The 19271-nt window shown below is 35.3% G+C and overlaps 1 protein-coding gene across 1 annotated transcript in view; it reads left to right on the forward strand.

Moving 5' to 3' along the window:
* The window catches only part of FANCL (FA complementation group L), a 109851-nt gene that overhangs the window by 21071 nt on the left and 69509 nt on the right, over positions 1-19271 (forward strand). The window contains exon 2 of the mRNA XM_050754251.1: positions 10870-11016. Within this exon, the coding sequence (XP_050610208.1) occupies positions 10921-11016 (96 nt within the window). The 5' untranslated portion in view covers positions 10870-10920. The remainder of the gene's footprint in view (positions 1-10869; positions 11017-19271) is intronic.

Consider the following 19271-nt stretch of genomic DNA (forward strand, 5'->3'; position numbering starts at 1 on the left):
CATGAGGTAAATTCTACCAAAAAATTTCCCATTTGGATAAATCAGGCCAATTGGTGCTGTTTTTTCCTCAATTATCTAACTCAGAAAAAACCCCCCTTCTTCTTATGTAACTCAATGACTAAGATCATTTTAACTATGTCCATTTTTGGTAATGTTTTGAATAGAAAAGACTGGCCCGGCGTGGTGGCTCATGCCTATGATCCCAGCACTCTGGGAGGCCAAGTTGGGAGGATTGCTTGAGCTGGGGAGTTGGAGACCAGCCTGGGCACCACAGGTAGACCCTGTCTCTACAAATAATAAAAAAAATTAGTTGGGTGTGGTGGCCCACGCCTGTGATCCCAGCTACTCCGGAGGCTGAGGAGGGAGGATTGCCTGAGCCTGGGAGTTTGGGGCTGCAGTAAGCCTGATTGTGCCACGGCACTCCAGCCTAGCCAACAGAGCAAGCCCCGGCTCACAAAAAAAAAAAAAAAGACGATTATTGAAAAGTAGTCAAAATATCTAAATGTAGTCATTAGATCATTTTAGTTGCTAAAAAAATAATTTCCTGTCATGAAATAAGTTCATTAGGAAGATTTGGTACAGAGAAATTATTGATTGCATCAGATATATATTTTTATTTTACCAGCATTAAGTTACTTTGATGTTCAAGTTTTGTATACATCTGGAAAACAATCTCCTTTAAGATCATTAGAATAGCAAAATAATGTGGGTTTTAAAATACTTCGATAATAAACAAATCTGAGGCACATAGAAAATTGATTATATCATAAGATAAATTAATTTACTTTTAACACAAAAGCCTTTTGCCTTTTTCTTAAACGATAAAAGTATGCTAACATATGTGTCTGTTGGAATCATCCACTTGCACTGCTGTTGTAAAGATTTTAAAAGTCAGTTTAAAATGCGTTTTTTTCCCCAAAAGCTTAAAAACTTTTAATTCTTGATAAGTTTTTTTCTCATTTTAATGACTTTTTTCTACCTTCTGGGGTTTTTATTTTTTATTTCATTTTATTTTTATTTATTTTTATTTCTTTGAGACAGGGTCTTGTTCTGTTACCCAGGCTGGAGTGCAGTGGCATAATCTTGGCTCACTGCAACCTCTGCCTCCTAGGCTCAAGCAATCCTCTCACCTAGCAGAGTAGCTGGGACCACAAGCATGCACCATCACGCCCAGCTAATTTTTTTGTATTTTTTTAGAGGCAAGATTTTGCCATGCGGCCAGGCTGATCTCGAAATCCTGGGCTCAAGTGATCCGTCGGCCTCGGCCTCCCAAAATGCTGAGATGACAGGCATGAGCCACCATGCCCGACCCTTTCTGAGATTTTTAAATGTTCAGAATTATTGACCTTAGAAATAAGGAATAAAAAAAGCAAGAGCAAACTTACGTGTAATAAAATATTCTAGAAATTCAGCATGAATTTGTTACCAGTCTGTAGTAATTAGTGATCTTAAAGGTGTTCAGTTTCATTACTCCACAGTAATAAGAGGCTAATGAAGTGTTTTCAAATGGAAGTTCAACAGGAAAAAACTTTGATAAATAGACAATATTATTTATAATTGTTTATCTCAGGGTAGTTGTTTCAGACTCATTGGATGTGTTTGAGTGTGCATCCTTAATCTGCACTATATCATTCAGGTTTTCTCATAGAAACAAATTGAAGAATAATTATGGTGCATTAGAGCAGTGGTCTTTAAATGTTTTCAGTCACATGAAAATTGAACAAATTTTAAATGTAGAAAATAACTTCATATTAATATGTTACTAGATTTTATTTATGTTTGTTTACTAGAATAAATATCAATATTGTAAGAGTCCTAAAACTTGTATGATTTTATCTTTTATCTTTGTCAGTCCGGTTTTAATTTAGAAGCCCAGCTGTAAAACTTGGACTAGTCAGCCTTGACATGTGATATGTTTTCCTTTGTGCCTTTTTCCTTTCATAATATGTTTTTCTTTGTGCTTTATTTTTTAGGCCATAAAGGGAATGAGATTAAATTGAATCCTCCTCAAGTGGACTATTTGAAGAATAACCATTTGTCTTTTTAATAAAACAACTTTATATACTTAGGAAGAGTTTAAAGAATATTTTTAAATTCCTGTTAATTTTCAATAGTTACTTAAAATGTTTTTGTCACTTTAAAATGATAATATATAATCATTTTTGAATGATATAAACCTACAGAAAGGAGATTATCTACATCTGAATTTGTAGGTTTTTATGTTCATAATTTGAATATAAGCATCTAATAAATTTTGGGAATTCTCATTTCATCAAACAAAATAGTAAAACTTTATGTAAAGATATTTTGCCTCAATTGCTTGTTGCTGCTCAGTCTATACTGAACTGAACTTCATCTCCCAGTGCAGTAATTGGTTCATAACTTTACAACATCATTTCCCGTAAGTACTTACTTTCCAACTGAAAATGTATAAGGTTAAACTTTCTTTTCCGTTGTTGACAAAATAATAAAAATATCCAATGTTGGCATTGCACTTTAGATTTCACAAACATTTTTATTAAACAGAGTAACAAACAATATGAATAACAATTTCAAAGTAAGTTCTTTTTTAGATTTATCTTTCAGATAATTCCTATTTAACTGTAATTATTTTGTAAAACCATTTTTCACAAATGCATTTTTAGAGTTGCAAACAACCTTAGAAATCATTAAGTAACTTATCCAAAGTCAAGCATTCAGCCACGTGTAGTGGCTCACGCCTGTAATCCCAGCATTTGGGGAGGCCGAGGCAGGTGGATCATTTGAGCCCAGGAGTTCAAGACCAGCCTGGGCAACATGGCAAAACCCCATCTCCACAAAAATAATACAAGAATTAGTTGGGCATGTTGGTGGGTGCCTGTAGTCCCAGCTACTTGGGAGGCTGAGGTGGAAGGATGATTTGAGTCCAGAGAGGTTGAGGCTACAGTGAGTCATGATCTTGCCACTGTACTCCAGCCTAGGCACCAAAGTGAAATCCTGTCTCAAACAAAGAAAGAAATAAACAAAACTCCCCAAAACTAAAGTCTAGCATTCATGAAAAGGCCAACTCACAATAGAAAAATGAGCACCCCCTCAAAAAAACTATGGATAATTCAAGAGAAGGAAATATTAATGGATCTTATATAAAAGATACTTGGCTTTATCATAATAAAAGAAATAAAAATTTAAACGATAACACAATGCCACTTTCACTTACATATTGGTAAAGATCAAAGCATTTGATGACACATTTGAATTAATAAGGCTATAGAAAAGCAAGTACTCATAAATTGCTGTGGAAGAGTGAACTGGTACAAGTTCTCAAGAGGGTAATTTTGCAGTATCAATAAAAATTACTGTTGAATGTATACATTGGTCAAAATTTATGCACACTAAAAAGGGTAAAATTTATGTAAATCATACCTCAATTTTTTTTAAATGAGAAAAGTTAGTATTAGTCTTCTCAAAATAAACTTTATATTACCTTTAGAGAGAATGAGGTTGATCTATAGTTACTGGTATGCAATAAACTCCACGATATATTAAGTGAAAACAATAAAATCAACTATTTGAACCCAAGTTTTTTATTCTCTTTTCATGTTACTGTGCTTTCTTTAATTTAATAGATGATTTTAATTCTGACAGCATTTAGATATCTAAAACTCTTTGCTAATGTCTTACTTTTAAAAATTCATTGAAATGTTAAGTAACTTGCTTTACATAGAAAAATAAGAGATCCTTAACTTTTAAAATATCAGCTAATTATATATCCTTCTCTTCATCTTGGCATTGTTTTGATCTTTTTCACATATTAGTATCTTATACATACTTTTTATGTACCAATATTGTATGCCTATGTGTAATTTTAATGGCTTTTAGACATTCTACCATATTACTATAACTTAGCCATTTCCAACTTATTGGATATTTGGTTGTCTCCTATTTCTGGGAACATTTCTGGATTATTTTCTTGGTATATACTTCTATATGTGGCACTTGCTCAAAAGAAAATCATTTTTCTTTCCTGCTATATTTAAATAGATTGCTTTTCAAAAAACCTTTTGCCAATTACTCATAACCATCAGCAAATGCATAATTTTATCTGCTAATAATGACTTTTATATACTTAAGATTTTGAAGAATATAAGAAAGTTTTGCTAAGACACTTGAAATATTTTTGTTATTTTGAAATTACTGTATGCTTATAAAAATCCATTTTAAATTTTGGAACAAAAGTTAATTAGCTTTTATTCATTTATTTAACAACATTTCATAAAGCCAGGTATTTTCACATTACAGGTAATATTGTTATTTTATTTGTTCTATTTTGTTCATAGATAGAAACAAGCAACATTAAATAGAAACCAAATTGTTATTTCAGCAAATCCTATCCCAATCGACAAAGGATTGTTTAAAAGAAATGGCATAGGCCATAACCAAATCTTATTTATTTTTCATAGATGAAGGACATTTTAGGATAAAAAAATTATAATTTCATTACCTCCTTATTTATTTGAGTATATTTCATTACTGTATAGATCATACATTCTCTAAAATGTAAAACTGGTTCCTTATTGCTTCTTATAATGTTACCCATCCATCTTTAGTATTTTCAAAGATGATGTTCACTTTGGTTAAGCATCAAAATATAAATTAATTTTAGTAGTCTCACGAAAGAAAAAATTGTTTTGAAAAAATAGAAAATAACCGGAAAGCATACTGCAATATGTTTGGAATTGCAGTGATCATATTGGATCTTCAGTCTGAAAATTTGTCATATAGGGTATAATTTTATTAGTAATGCTATGCCAAAAAAGTTCTAATTTTTGTGTGCGTGTTAGAAGGATTTCATAGTGTTGCAGAAATGGAGAGTAGTGCATCTCGTAAACATTCTCTTCTTTATTCTTACTAACAGAACTTTAGGTAAAAAACAAAAACAAAAACAAAAAAAACCACTGCATTTCCCAGCCCCTTTGCATATGAGAATGGTCAGTGTTCAAAAGGACCTCTGAGAAAGCTATTATTGTCCTTCCCTCTAGTGATGGTTAGAGTTCTGGCCGCCATTTGGGACTGTAACGGATGGGTCAATAAAATTTCAACTCCCTAATGTCTGATCCAAATTGTGATTGATTGTTTAGCTTTAAAAAAAAGTTTGGCCTGGCGCTGTGGCTCAAGCCTGTAATCCCAGCACTTTGGGAGGCCGAGGCGGGTGGATCACGAGGTCAGGAGATCGAGACCATCCTGGCTAACATGGTGAAACCCCGTCTCTACTAAAAATACAAAAAAAAAAAAAAAAAAAAAAAACACTAGCCGGGAGAGGTGGTGGGCGCCTGTAGTCCCAGCTACTCGGGAGGCTGAGGCAGGAGAATGGCGTAAACCCAGGAGGCGGAGCTTGCAGTGAGCCGAGATCGCGCCACTGCACTCCAGCCTGGGTGACAGAGCAAGACTCAGTCTCAAAAAAAAAAAAAAAAAAAAAAAAAAAAAAAAAAAAAAAAAAAGTTTATCTGTTTATAACTCAATAATTTTTACATAATTTTACATAAGAAGTTCTTTTAAATAATGGTTCGACACTAACAAACTACATTCATTTAGCCGATATCCTCTAAGCCTTAACTATGTGCCAGACTAACTCTGATTTTGGCACTGTAAAACTTCTGTCTGAACAAGTATTCATTTGATTAATGCAATGACTTTCAATTATAGCAGCACAATAGAATCAGATATGAGAATTTAGGTTTACTAAGTCTAGGGTAGTGGTGTTAGCTTGTATCAGATTTGCCTAATTAAAACATAAATTTTTATTTTGTTTTGTTTTTTATTTTTTATTTTGAGACAGAGTCTCACTCTGTCACCCAGGCTGGAGTGCAGTGGTGTGATCTCGGCTCCCTGCAACCTCCGCCTCCCGGGTTCAAGGGATTCTTGTGCCTCAGCCTTCTGAGTAGCTGGAATTACAGGAGTGCACCACCATGCCTGGTCAATTTTTGTATTTTTAGTAGAGATGGGGTTTCGCCATGTTGGTCAGGCTGGTCTCAAACTCCTGACCTCAAGTGATCTGCCTGCCTTGGCCTCCCAAAGTGCTGGGATTATAGGGATGAGCTACCGCACCTGGCCCATTAATTTGTTACACACATACTTGTTAAAACAGATTGTTGAACCCTTCTTCCTGAAATGAGAGATCCAGTAGATCTGAGTTGGTGTGTTCTTTTAAGGTGATGCCGATGCTGCTGGTCCAGAGATCATACTTTTGATAACCTTTCAGCATCATCTAGGCACCTATATATTAAAATATTTTAAAATGATTTTGATGGTTTAGGGACAGTATTGAAAACTTTTATTGAGAATGAGTAAGATTAAATCTGTTTCCTCTCATTCATTTTGATCTATTAGCTCGAGTTTTCCAGAGTAAAAGTGAAGGATTTGTGCATCTTCTTTCCTCTTTGGATGTAGAAAGTCCTTTTCTCAGGGATGGAATTGCTTTCCTTTTGGTCTCTTCGGGCAAGTGGGATTGATTAGCCTCAAGCAGAATTTCAAAATAAACATACAGTAATTTTTCCCTTTGATTTCTCTTGCTGCATCCTTCATCCTCCTCTTAACAACTACTCTTCTCTAATCCTATGTACTTATTATTCTCTTTTTTCTCCTAACCTCTACAACTGTGGCCTTTTCAAGTTTGCACCCCCTGTAAATAGGTCTCTTCTATTCTGCCACTGTCAACTGCAACATTTATTTCCTGAGTTGTAATTTTTGTTAGATGCTAGTAATCTGAGGACATTTATCCCAGTTGCTCATTAAAAAGTACAAAAGAGCTGTTAATCTCTCTAATCAGTGGCTTTCGCTGGGTGTGGGGATGATGTTTCCTGGGAAGAGGGTCCTTGTACTTTGCTAAGAAGAGGGTTGTTTAATAATCTGGATTCTTCTATACTTTTGAACAGCCTGTTTACCTTCTTACGCTTTCTTTAGATGATGACCCTATAAATATTCTTCTGATTCCAGGCTAATCTTTGTAACCCATCAACTCTTTTAGCAGACTTAACCCTTAAATGGTCTTTTGTTTACCTGTAGTTGGGTTGTGGGTATCATTGCTCCTCAAGTCTACAGCTCAGAGTGAAGCAGAAATTGTTATTCTGTACCTGCAATGGCTCTAGACTCATTGTCGGTAAAACCTACCTACCACGGGAGTGTGCTCCAAAAGAGTTGGGGTAGGGTTGTAGGAGCCAGATTATCTTCCTCATATATCACTGTACCAAACTTTGGTCACATAATTAAGTCTTTGTAGTTTATTTCTTATGAATATGCTCTTCTCAAGGCTGAAAAATTATTCACTACATCACAATTTATAAACTGCTATTTAGTGTCTCGATAGAAAAAAGCAAGAGCAAACTGATCTTTCAAATTAATAAATGCTTTTGCATGATCAAATCCAAAGGCCTCTCTATAATTCTCAATTTTTTCAACCTTTAGGTAGCATTTTACACTCCTGATCATACCTTAATCTTGAATATCAGCTGTCTTTTCCATTCTATGACACAGTGTTGTAGAGAATAGGATATTATTGGCTTGCTTTTCCAGTTTTTTTGAAAACTTTTAAATGGCTATTCTTCCTCCACTTTCTCCTAGTTTTCATTTTCCCTTGATTTTCACATTTCCTAAGGTTCTCCCTTCATCTCTCTTCTCAGCAGACTCAAACAATTTCTCCCTTATTAATCTTATTAATGTTAATGGCAGGCATCCTATCTTCTTCCATTACTAGTGGGAACTGGGAGAAGAAACTCTTGGGACATAGCTGAACATTTGGGCTATGTAATAGGGATAACAGATGCTAATTGGAGTGGTATAAGCATTTTAAATTTTAATTTTTAATTTTAAGACTAATAATTCTCCTTTAAAAAATTAAAATATAAAAGATAAAAGTCTCCAAGGGTCATTATCCCCATTCTTTGTTCTCATCTCCATCCCCCAAAGTAACCATTCCTAGTAATATAGTGTGACTTTACTTATTTATTTGAATATGAATGTTGTAATAGTAAGCATACCATTCTGGAATTTGTGCTGTTTATTTATCAAAATATTTGGATATTTTTCTGTGTTAGAATATACAGTTCTTCCTCAGGCAATAGCATTTAAATAGTAGTAATTTTGGTGGCAAAGTATATAAATGAAATCCTGTCTAGCATATCTTGTGGAACTTGAACTTTAATGAGGGTCGTTGTGCAGTTTGTCAGAGTGATTCCAAAATGGAAATCATGCTGATGGTGGTAGAAATAGTTCCTTGGCTTTCTGATCTTTAAACATATTGAGCATTCTTTTTTTTTTTATTTCTGGGGCGGCTGACTTCAAATGGGCTATATATAGACAATGGTTCCAGCATACCACATATGAATTGATGTTGGTAGTGAGTATCCAACTTTCAGTCTTGAACACCTAAGGATAATAGTCGAGTAATTGAATTAAAAAGTCTTTATATGGTATCTTACCTTGTTCCCTGGTCATTGGATTTCTTCAATTATAGATTTTATTGATAAGGAATGCTCATTTACAAGTTCAATTACCAATAACAGTGACTTGGATATCTTTTCTTTAAAAACTAAGATGATAAATTAGCAATAAATATTCTGGAAATCTTTAAGTCTAATAACCTAGTTATGGGGATTCCGAATCAAGGAGTCAACTGCTTTTGGCAAGTGATTACACTGTGCAGACTATCAGTGGTAAAGGTGAGTGTGATGTAAGGTCACAGCCAAAAGACTGTGTTCTAGGAAATGACTCCTCACCGGACACCAAATCTTGTCCTTGCATCTTGATTTTGAACTTCTCAGTCTCCATGACTGATAAATTAATTTCTGTGGATTACCTATCCAGTTTATGGTATTCTGTTATAACAACCCAAATTAAGATATTTAGTAAATAATTTATTAGCACCTACAATGCAACAGGAAATATGCTAAATGATTAGGGAGAACAATAATTTTCAGAAGATTCAAAAAGGTTTCCAAAAAGACATAGCACTTGAGAAGAACTTTCAAGAAAGGGTAGAAGTTCCAAGGGGGAAACTGTGGTGGTGGGGAAGTTTAAGGTACTGGATACAATAAAGGTCTTAATTTACAGATAAATTATAAAGTGCTTAAAGTAAGGGACTATATGTCCTCTTAATCTTTGTGTTGATCCCACTTTTGCGCAGCCTTTACTTTATTCTTATTAGAGAAAATGTAGCATGGCCATCCTTAATCACCGAGTTGCAAAATAAAGCAGGTGTTATGTCCTGACCCTTCAGAGATACTCAAACCTTAGCATGCATCAGAATCACCTGCAGAGCCTGTTAAAACACAGACTGCTGGGCCCTATTCCCAGAGTTTGGGATTCCCGAGGTTTGAAATAGGGTCCTGTAGGGAATGAGAAACATCTTTCTTTCCTGTAACTAGATTCCTGTTTGAGTCCCTTATAAGAAAAGACAGATTAATAAGAGAAAAGCATGCAAATTTACTTAAGTTTTATGTGGCATGGGAGCCTTCAGAAATGAAGCCCAAAGAAACAGGAAAACCTGTGCATTTTAAGAAGGAACAGTGGACAGTTGTGGGGAAGTACGGTTGGACAACACAATAAACTGGGGTAAGCTGTCAAAAGTCTTTTTGTTCAGATTCTTTTCTATGTCCCTGTTTCTTTAGAGATAAGGATATTTCTTTCCTGTGGGTATAGGAAGAGCACCTCTGGATTGAGGATCCAATAACCCGCCTCAGGGAAGAAGGATGGGAGAAGGTCAGAGAGTGATCTTAGGTTTTGCTGTTTTTCTCAAATGTCAAGGAGCCATATTTTGGGGTAGCATATCCTGAACCCCATCAGCAGTGAAAACTTATATTTCTACATAGTCCCCAGGTGATGCTGTTGCTAGGTTCTGGGATCATATTTTGAGAACCACTGCTTTAATGCAATTTATATCTAACCACTGTTGCAGCATTCTTTTCTGTAAGCATCCAGAATGCTGTGACAATTCTTGTCAAACTTTAAGAATCTTCAGGATATCAAATTCTGTCTTGAGGGCAATAAAGATGGGTAGGGGACAAAACGATCTTTGTACAACCTTTGGCACATTACAATGATGTTTTTCAAATAGTAGGGCTCAAACACGTGATGCATTGGAAAATTGGAAAATCAAATAATCATATGGTAAATATTTTAGTAAGTTTCTTATTTAATCAGCTCTCAATAAGATGGGACGGATAACATTCCTGAGTTAGAAAAACGTATTGCACGGGCTGTCAGAGGAAAATTAAGTTCAAGTCCATCAGCAGTCTTCACTCATGTTTTGCTTTTTGTATTTGTGAGTGCCATACACAGAACTGAGTCCACTGTTGACTTGAGTCTAATCAATACATATATACGTATATACGTGTGTCTCAAATATATCTGATTAAACTTAGTAAGCTACAGAACTGTAATCTATGATATAATGAATGTGTTATAATACATATTACTATAATGATACACAAAATAATACATTATTCTGTATGTTAAGGGAGAGAGGACAACAGCAAAGAAGGGGGTGCGAGAGGTTTAAAACAGAAGTGCTACAATGTCCAGGCTGTAAAAGTCATTTTATTCTGGAGGAAATGTAACACCAAAGTTGTAAGTCTTTCAACAAAGTCAAACAGAATCATCAAAAGGGCTCCTGGGACAATCGAGGTTAGAATGACGTTGGTCAGTCAGTCCTGCGGACTTGAGCGCAATCTTCCCTCCCACTACCGGTTGGGGAGCCCCGATGTTGCCTCCGGCAGAGCGCCATTTGGCCTGGCCTGCGCTTTACCTTCATTTCCGCCCGCGGAATCCTCCAGGATCTTCCCGCCAAGGCTCGGGTTTCCGCTCCGCGGCGTCCAAGCGCAAGCGGACTGCGCATGTGCAGGACCCAGCAGGTCTAGAGCTTCTCTGTGTCTCTCCGGACTTCGAGCCATGGCGGTGACGGAAGCGAGCCTGTTGCGCCAGTGCCCGCTGCTTCTGCCACAGAACCGGTCGAAAACCGTGTATGAGGGATTCATCTCAGCTCAGGTACCCGCCCAGTGGTTGCTCTGTAGCTAAGAGAGCCTCTTGCAGCGTAGCTGCGCGCAGAAGTCTGTGACAGGCTAGGAGGTTAGGGGCCCAGACTTGTGGGGATTGAGAAGGGCGGCGCGTAACGGCTCTTGGGAGACTGAAGGTTTGAGAAACGCCGCTGTCGCCGCCACCCCTGTGGTCTCCGCGCGGGATGAGGAGCTAGCAGGCGCGCGGCGTGGAGCGGGGCTGGGGCCACGCCTCCTCTCTCCCCCGCCCTTCCCTGAGTTTGGCTTCCTTCTTCGTTGTGTCCCGTAATTGACTGTTCTTTGATTTTTTTTTTTTTTTTTGGTGGTAAATTTTGACCTAACTCGATTTTAACACTCTTCACCTCCACGGATGTTGATGAGTTCACTCGGGAATCTGGGCTAATCATATTCGTGTTTCCTGTAGAAAGAATATTTGGGAAGAAAACCTTATTTTGGCCCTTTGCCAAGTCGTAGGTACCTGAACACCCACAGTTACAGTATTTTTTAGGAGAAGCATGACAGCAATGGAATTAATTACCTTTGCTGATTCCAGTGGCCTCTTTTACGGGGTTTATTACACATACTAACACATGTGTAGGGTTTCGAAGTTTACAAAGCGCTTTCCAGGTAAATAGCTCACTTAATCCTCAGCCCTTTGAGGCAGAAATTTTTAAAAGAATCATCATTCCCGTTTTCTAATTGAAGAAATCAGGGTATGGGAAACCGGAGACGTTATTTGCTGATGATGACATCAGAATCCCTTAAACGCAGTTCAGTCCTGGATTTTTTTTCTCTCTGCATTGCACCAGGGTACCTTAGGTTAGCATTTTGAGTGTAGACTTTTCCATTCTGACCATTACACCAAACTTGTGCCCGCTTCCCGACATCACGCATAGTCTTTGAGTATATGTGGAATTACCATATGACCATCACAGAAAGTAGAGGTTAAAATTCATTATTCCATATGGAAAAAAGTTAATCCACCTTTCCCTCTCCAATTAGAAGTATTCTTCTTGAACTACCTAGCTGAAAATATGATTCTCTTTTAGACAACATTTAGAAAAGTGGAAAAATTATTAAGTTATATATATGTTTTTTTTTTACAGGAAGCATGTTATACCTAATTTTAGGCACTTTAAGGCAAATACTATTATGTATGTCTATGTCTGCTAAGGCCTCTTAGAAAGCAAGTGCAGCCATTAGAATTGAGATTAAATGAAAGTGTTTTATGACCATTGCTGTAGCTACAGTTCCAATTTGTACCTGCCTTAGCAGTTTGTTTAAATCTTAACCTGAACATTTTACGTGTCTAAAAATATTTTGTGTATATTTCAAATTTACAGAAAACTAGCAAGGATATACAGCACAAGTAATTCCAGTATACCCTTTACCTAGATTCACCAGTTTACATTTTCTCCATTTGATTGATCGTTGTTAAGTATATGTATGTGGGTGGGCGCGTGTACACATTATTTTCCTGAACAATTTGAGGTTAAATCAGGCATAGTTCCCTTTTATCCCCAAATACTTGAGCATAAATTGCATAAGAACAAGGACACACTCATACATAACCACAGTACAATGATCAAATTCAGGATATTTAATGATATACTATTGTCTAAGAGTCCATATTTCAAATTTTGTTTATGATACAGTTGTATGTTTCATACCCCCTATCCCCTACCATCTGTCGTTAAGATCCCGCATTACATTTAGTTGTCGTATCTAACCTGGAACAGTTCTCAGTCTGTGTTTTTTATAAGCTTGACATTTTTAAAGAGTACAGGTTGGCTATTAGGTAGATTGTATCTCAATTTGGGTTTGAATGATATTTCCTCACTATATCACATAATGCATTTTTGGCAGGGAAACTACAGAAAGATTGTTTTGTCCTTCTTAAGGCTTGTGAGGTTACCTGGTTGGTTCCATTATTAATGATGTTAACTTTGATCACCTGGTTAAGGTGTCATCTGCCAGAGTCTCCTTTTGTAATTCATAAGTATTTTTGGGGAGGTACTCTGAGGCATCAAACTTTCACACACATTCTCGAGTTTTAGCATCCATTGACTTTTACTTGAGTCGACTGTTACTATCATGGTTGCCAAATGATGATTTTCTAACTCTTGTCATTTCTGTATTTATGAAGTGGCAATTTATTATAAGGAGTAGCATTGCCTGCTTTCTCATTTATTTAATTATATTAGAATGGATGCATGGACTTTTTAAAAAATTATTTGATTATAATCATTATTTTGATCCTCGAATTGTCCCAGATTTGGCCAGTGAGCAGGTTTTATGTATATAAGTTTTTAAGGCTTTGCGTTTCCTCTCATCACTGTTTCAAAAGTATCCTATAGATGCTGACATGTAGTCTTGTCACCACCTTTCTTAGAAGCTATATGATGTCAATTTACTATGCACCTTAATAGGTTTTAAAAATTTTCTCGTGGAACGTCCTTTTTGGTTTTTAGTTTTGTTGCTGATTTCTAATTTTTCTTGTATTGTAATTAGACAGTATTGTTTATAAAAAAAAAAAAGTCTCCATGGAAGTTACTGGTATTTTTTCCTGTGACCTAATATATAATCAGGTTTAGGTGTTGTCTCTATTACCAGATTTTCTCTTTCCTTTGAGTGAGCTTTGGTAGTTTGTGTCTTTCAATGAATTTGTTAGTTTCATCTAGGTTTCTGATTTTATTGGCTTAAAGTTATTTATAATAGTCCCTTATTATCCTTTTAATGTCTTTAGGGTCTGTAATGATGCTCTCTATGTTGGTTGTCTTTTGCTGCTATTTACTTCAAACCTTAGTGGCTTAAAACAAAAACAATTATTGTCTCACCATTTCTGTGGATTTGAAATTTGAGAACAACTTGGATGGTAGTTCTTGATCAAAATCTCTCATGATTTTGCAACCAAGATATTTGCCAAGACTTTGATGATCTAAAACAGGGTGTCCAATCTTTTGGCTTCCCTGGGTCATATTGGAAGAAGAAGAATTGTCTTGGGCACACATAAAATACATTAATGATAGCTGATAAGCTAAAAAAAAATCACAAAAAATCCCATAATGTTTTAAGAAAGTTCACGAATTTGTGTTGGGCTGCGTTCAGAGCTGTCCTGGGCTGCCAGCTGGTCAAGCTAGAGGTGAAGGATTTGCTTCCAAGATTGCTCATTCACGTAGCTATTAGCCATGAGGCCTCAGTTTGCTACTCCTCTTAACAGGAGGCCTTAGTTCCTCACTACATGGATCTTTATAGTGTTGCTTGGCTGTTATCACAACATGGCAGCTAGCTTTCCCTGAGTGTGTGATACAACAGAGAGATCAATAAAGATGCACATTGTCTTTAATCCCTTAGCCTCTGAAGTCACGCATATTTACTTCTGCTTTATTCTTTTAGACGCAAGTTTCTTAGTCTGTGTTCAAAAGAAGGGAAATTAGGCACCAACTCCTAGAGGTAGGAGTGTCAAATAGTTTAGGGATATAAGTTAAAAATACCTTTCATCCTCATCTGATATAGGTAATTTATGTCTCCTTTTTTTCCCCCGATACATCTAGATAGAGGTTTATAAATTTTACTGATTTCTTTAAAGAAGCTGCCTTTAATTTCGTTGATTTTTTTTTTTTCTATTATTTTTATGTTTCTATCTGGATAGTTTTTTGATCTTAAGTTTCCTGATTTCTTCAGATGGAAGATAATTGATCTTTCTTCTGTTCTAGTAGAGATATTCAGTGCTTTAAATTTTCCTTTGAATACTGGTTTAGCTATGTCACACAAATTTTGGTGTGCTATAGTTTTGTTTTTATTCAGTTCCAAATGCCTTTTAATTTCTTGTTTGATCTATGGCTTACTGAGAAATATGATTATCTTTCTCAATATTGAGGATTTTCTAGATATCTTTTTGTTATTGATTTATAATTTAGTTTCATTTTGGTCACAGAATATAACTTGTATGATTTGAATTTTTAAAATACTTATTGAGCCTTAATTTTATGACCAATAATATAGTCTGTCTTGGTGAATATACTGTGTGTACTCTAAAGAATGAATATTCTGTTGCTATTGGGTAGAGAATTATATAAATGCCAGTTAGGTCAAATTGTTTCAGAGTGCTACCCAGGCCCTCACTGGGTAGCCCTATGCTCACTGACTTTTTGTCTGCTTTTTCTATCAGTTAGTGAGAGGGGATGTTGAAATCTCCAACAATCGTTGTTGATTTTTCAATTTCTATTTAACTTCTATCAGTTTTGCTTCATATATTTTGAAGTTCTTTTATTAGGTGCATAAACTTTTAGAACCGTTAGGCACTCTTGATGAATTGACTCCTTTAGGATTATGAAATGACCTTTCTTATCTTTAGTAATAATGTTTTCTCTGAAATCTGTATTTTCCAATATTACATATAGATTCCATCTTTCTTTTGATTGATGTTACCATAGTTTATCTTTACTTCATTGTTTTAAACTTATTTGTGTTTTACTATTTGAAGTGTGTTTCTTCTGTGCTTTGCTTTGTTATGCAATGTGATAGTCACTGCCTTTTACTTGGGGGTATTTAGACTATTTACATTTAACATGGTTATTCATGTGGTTGGATTTAAATCTACTCTTGCTGTGTGTTTTCTGTTTGTCTTACATGTTTTTAATTTTTTCCTATTTTTCTGTATTTTGTATTATTGGAATTCTTTTTTATAATTCTGTTTTATCTCCTTTGCCAGTTTATTGGCTGTGTGTTTGTTTTTTGTTTTTTAACTAGTTGCTTAAAGGGTTTATAATACACATATTAAATCTATCATGATCTGCCTTCAAATAGTATTAGGATTCCATTTTTTGTGCACTATTGGTTTATCAGCTATACAATTTTGTCTCTTTTGATACTGTAAACATGTTACTTCACTGTCTTGCACTGTTTTCTATGAGAAATCTCTGCTCTTTTCTTTGTTCCTATGTAAATAGAATATTTTTTTCCTCTGGCTGCTTTTAAGATTTTTCTTTTTGTCATTGGTTTCAGTCACTTTGATGTGTGTTGTACCTTGGTGTAGCTTTTTTCATGTTTTTCCTCCATAAGGTCTGTGGAGCTTCTTGGATCTGTGAGTATATATTTTCATTTAATTTGGAAAAACATCTGCCGTTATTTTTTCTTTCTTTTCTATTCTTTTTTTTTTTTGTTCCTCCTTTTCTGTCCTCTGTGTTGGGGACTCCAAACATGTGCATTTAGGTCACTTTAAGTTTTCACAACTCACTCATGGTCTGTTCACTTTTTTTTCCCTCAGTGTCTTTCTCTTTATTTGGGATATGTCTTCAGGTATACTAATACCTTCTTTTGTAAGGTGGAATCTGCTGTTGATACTATATTAAAAAAAAAATCTCAAACATTGTGTTTTTTGAGGGAGTCTTTAAATTTTTTCTGTCTCTATTTAGTACACTTGTTTTCCTTTACCTTCTTGAACGTATGAAATATAATTGTTTTAATCTTTAAGATCAGATTTATTATTGCAGCCATTTTTAGGTCTGTTTCTCTTGATTTTTCTCTTCATTGTGGGTATTGCCTTGCTTCTTTGCAGGAAATGTATTTGCTTGGTATATCTTGATTGTATACTAGACATAATGAATTCTACCTGTTGCATGCTAGATCTTTTCATTCTGTAAGTATTCTTGAGATCTGTTGTGAGCTACAGTTAAATTACTTGGAAACAGTTTGATCTTTCCAAGTAATTTTAAGCTTTAAGCTTTTAAGCATTGCTAGGTAGACCCAGAGCAGACTTTATTCTAAGGTAATTAAGCTCTACAAGTGAAGCAACACCTTCTAAGCACTCTATTTAATGGCTCTTATATTACAAGGTTTCCACGCTGGCTGGTTGGAACATGGCTATACCCAGCCTTGTATGAGCTTAGAGATTGTTTTGCAGACTCTGTTCCTGTACGTTCCCACCTTTGGGTGTTTTCCTCATATCCATGGAGCAAGCAGTACTCAGCTGAAGACTCCTTGATGAAGACTCCTTGTCAGGAATCCTCTGAAATTCGCTGGAGTTTCTCTGTATTTTTCTGTACTCTACATGCATTTCTCTCCTGCTTGGTACTATACCTTGTGAATTGTACAATTGTTGGCCTCCGCTTGATTACCTGTTTCTTCCCAAATCAGGGAGAATATTATGCTCTTATTTGTTTGTCCATCCCTATCTTGCAGCCTGAAAATACTCCCATCATAGACAGATAATTTTAGGCATTTTTACATTTGTTTCCCTTCTTTCAAGGATCACTGTCTGTTTAATATCTGAAAATCATTGTTACATATGTTTTGTCCCATTTTTAAATAAGGAGGGAAGATAAATCCTGCCCCCTTTACTCCATAATGGCTAGAAGCAGTTCTCTTCAGTTTCTTAACATTTTCTATTTCATTCTTGCTTCATTTTTTAATTTGCTTTAAGAAGTCTGTTTCCAATTATATTCTGTTTCCTATATATTCGATCTTTTACCTGGAGACTTTGGACTTTTTTCTTATTTTGAAAGTCTGTTAATTAAGATATATCTCAGAGTTGATCATTGTGAGTCACTTTTATCATGTGGCCACTTACCCTTTTGGTATGTGGATCTCTAGGAAGTGTACTTGGATTATATTTTTAAATATTTTTTTCTACTATTTTATTTTTCTTTCCAAGATCTCCAATTATATGTAGTCTGGACTTTTTTGGGTCTGTTTTCCACTTCAACTCCTTTTCTCTGATGGTCTTTAGTTTTTTTCTCATTTTCTCATTTGGTAATTTTCTTGCTTTTTCTTTGCCCTTTATGACATTTGTATTTAATTTTGTTCTTCCTTGGACTCTTTTAAAATTTATTCCTTCGCTTTCACATAATTTTGTCTTTTTCTTTATTTTCATTCCACCCTGAGTTTATTCAGCTCATTCATTTCTTCCTTTTCATTTTTAAAAATATAATTTCTCATTTTCATTTTAAAATGTCTGATACAAATGCTCATTTATTTCATTTATTATTATAATTTGTTTATGGTTTCTGGGTTTTGTTTGCATGGGATCTGTTATCACCTGAAATGTTGTGAGTCTCTTTTTCTTTCTTTGTCTCATAGTAGCTTTGCATTGATGAAGACAGTATCTTTGTATTCATGGACATTCTGGCTGTTTGCAATAGTTTATAAAATTCCTAGTTTAAGAATACCCTCTTCTGTTGGGGAAGCAAAGTGTGATTTATTTATTGGATGACATATTGGCGAGTGCTGGGTGGGAAGGAGTTGTTTTTTTATTTACTCATATAAGAGCCTAAGTTTCCTACTCTTCTTTTACCTCCTAGTACGCAGTTTCCAAAAGGTGTCTCTACCTATTTTTTCTCCTGTCTTCTACCGCTAAAGCATTCTTTCCCAGGACTGGCTCCTTGACTTTTGTGTTCACATTAAGTCTTCTCTTTGTAGGTCAGTGTTCTGATTTACCAGAGCTTATTATTTATTTATTTATTTATTTATTTATTTATTTATTTTTTTACACTTGTTCATTCCTCCCAGTCTCTCTCCCATGCATTTTTTTTCCCTGACCTTCCTAGCAGTCTAAAAATAGTTGCTGTGGGAGTGCTAGAGTAGGTTCTGTTGGAAAGTGCTTTATATTTTTCTTCCCATAGCTAATTTGAGGTTTATAGTGTAACCTGTCTTTTGGCTGAAAACATGGGATTTTTGTGGTTTTATTTATTCTTAATATGTTAATTAATGTAGCTTTTCTGGATGATGTGTGGGGAGATGGAGGTTTAGGCAACTGTTGGTATTTCTGTTCCCTGAAAGCCTGGAAAATCTGTCTTTTGAGAACAATTAATATTTCTAGATGCTTTAACTAAAAGGCTAATTTTGGACATTTTCTTGAATCAGGAAAGTATTGTGGCATGTGACATGTTATTTGACCTTTTAAAATGGCTGGGCTTTGCAAATAAGGGACTTTGGAATTTTATTCTTTCAGATAACAGCACGGATTTCTATAGTAGAATAGTTCTTCTATTTTTCATGTAAAGTGTGAATTCCAAATTGTTCTTACACCTATGTGTGGGATGTCTATAACGTTAGGTTAAAGTTACTACATAATACCTTTTAGTGCTTTAATGAAATAGTGAATTATTGTTACTTGACCTTTTGAAAAGGTCAGTAGTACATTTTGTTTCATTTTTTTTAAAGGACATTTAAATGTAATGAAAGTCAGAACTGTAATATTGCCATGAAAGTAAAGGTTATGGGGTACATTTAATTGTGTTCCTCTGT

Source organism: Macaca thibetana, chromosome 13 (genome assembly GCF_024542745.1).
Source record: "Macaca thibetana thibetana isolate TM-01 chromosome 13, ASM2454274v1, whole genome shotgun sequence".
Classification (NCBI taxonomy): domain Eukaryota; kingdom Metazoa; phylum Chordata; class Mammalia; order Primates; family Cercopithecidae; genus Macaca; species Macaca thibetana.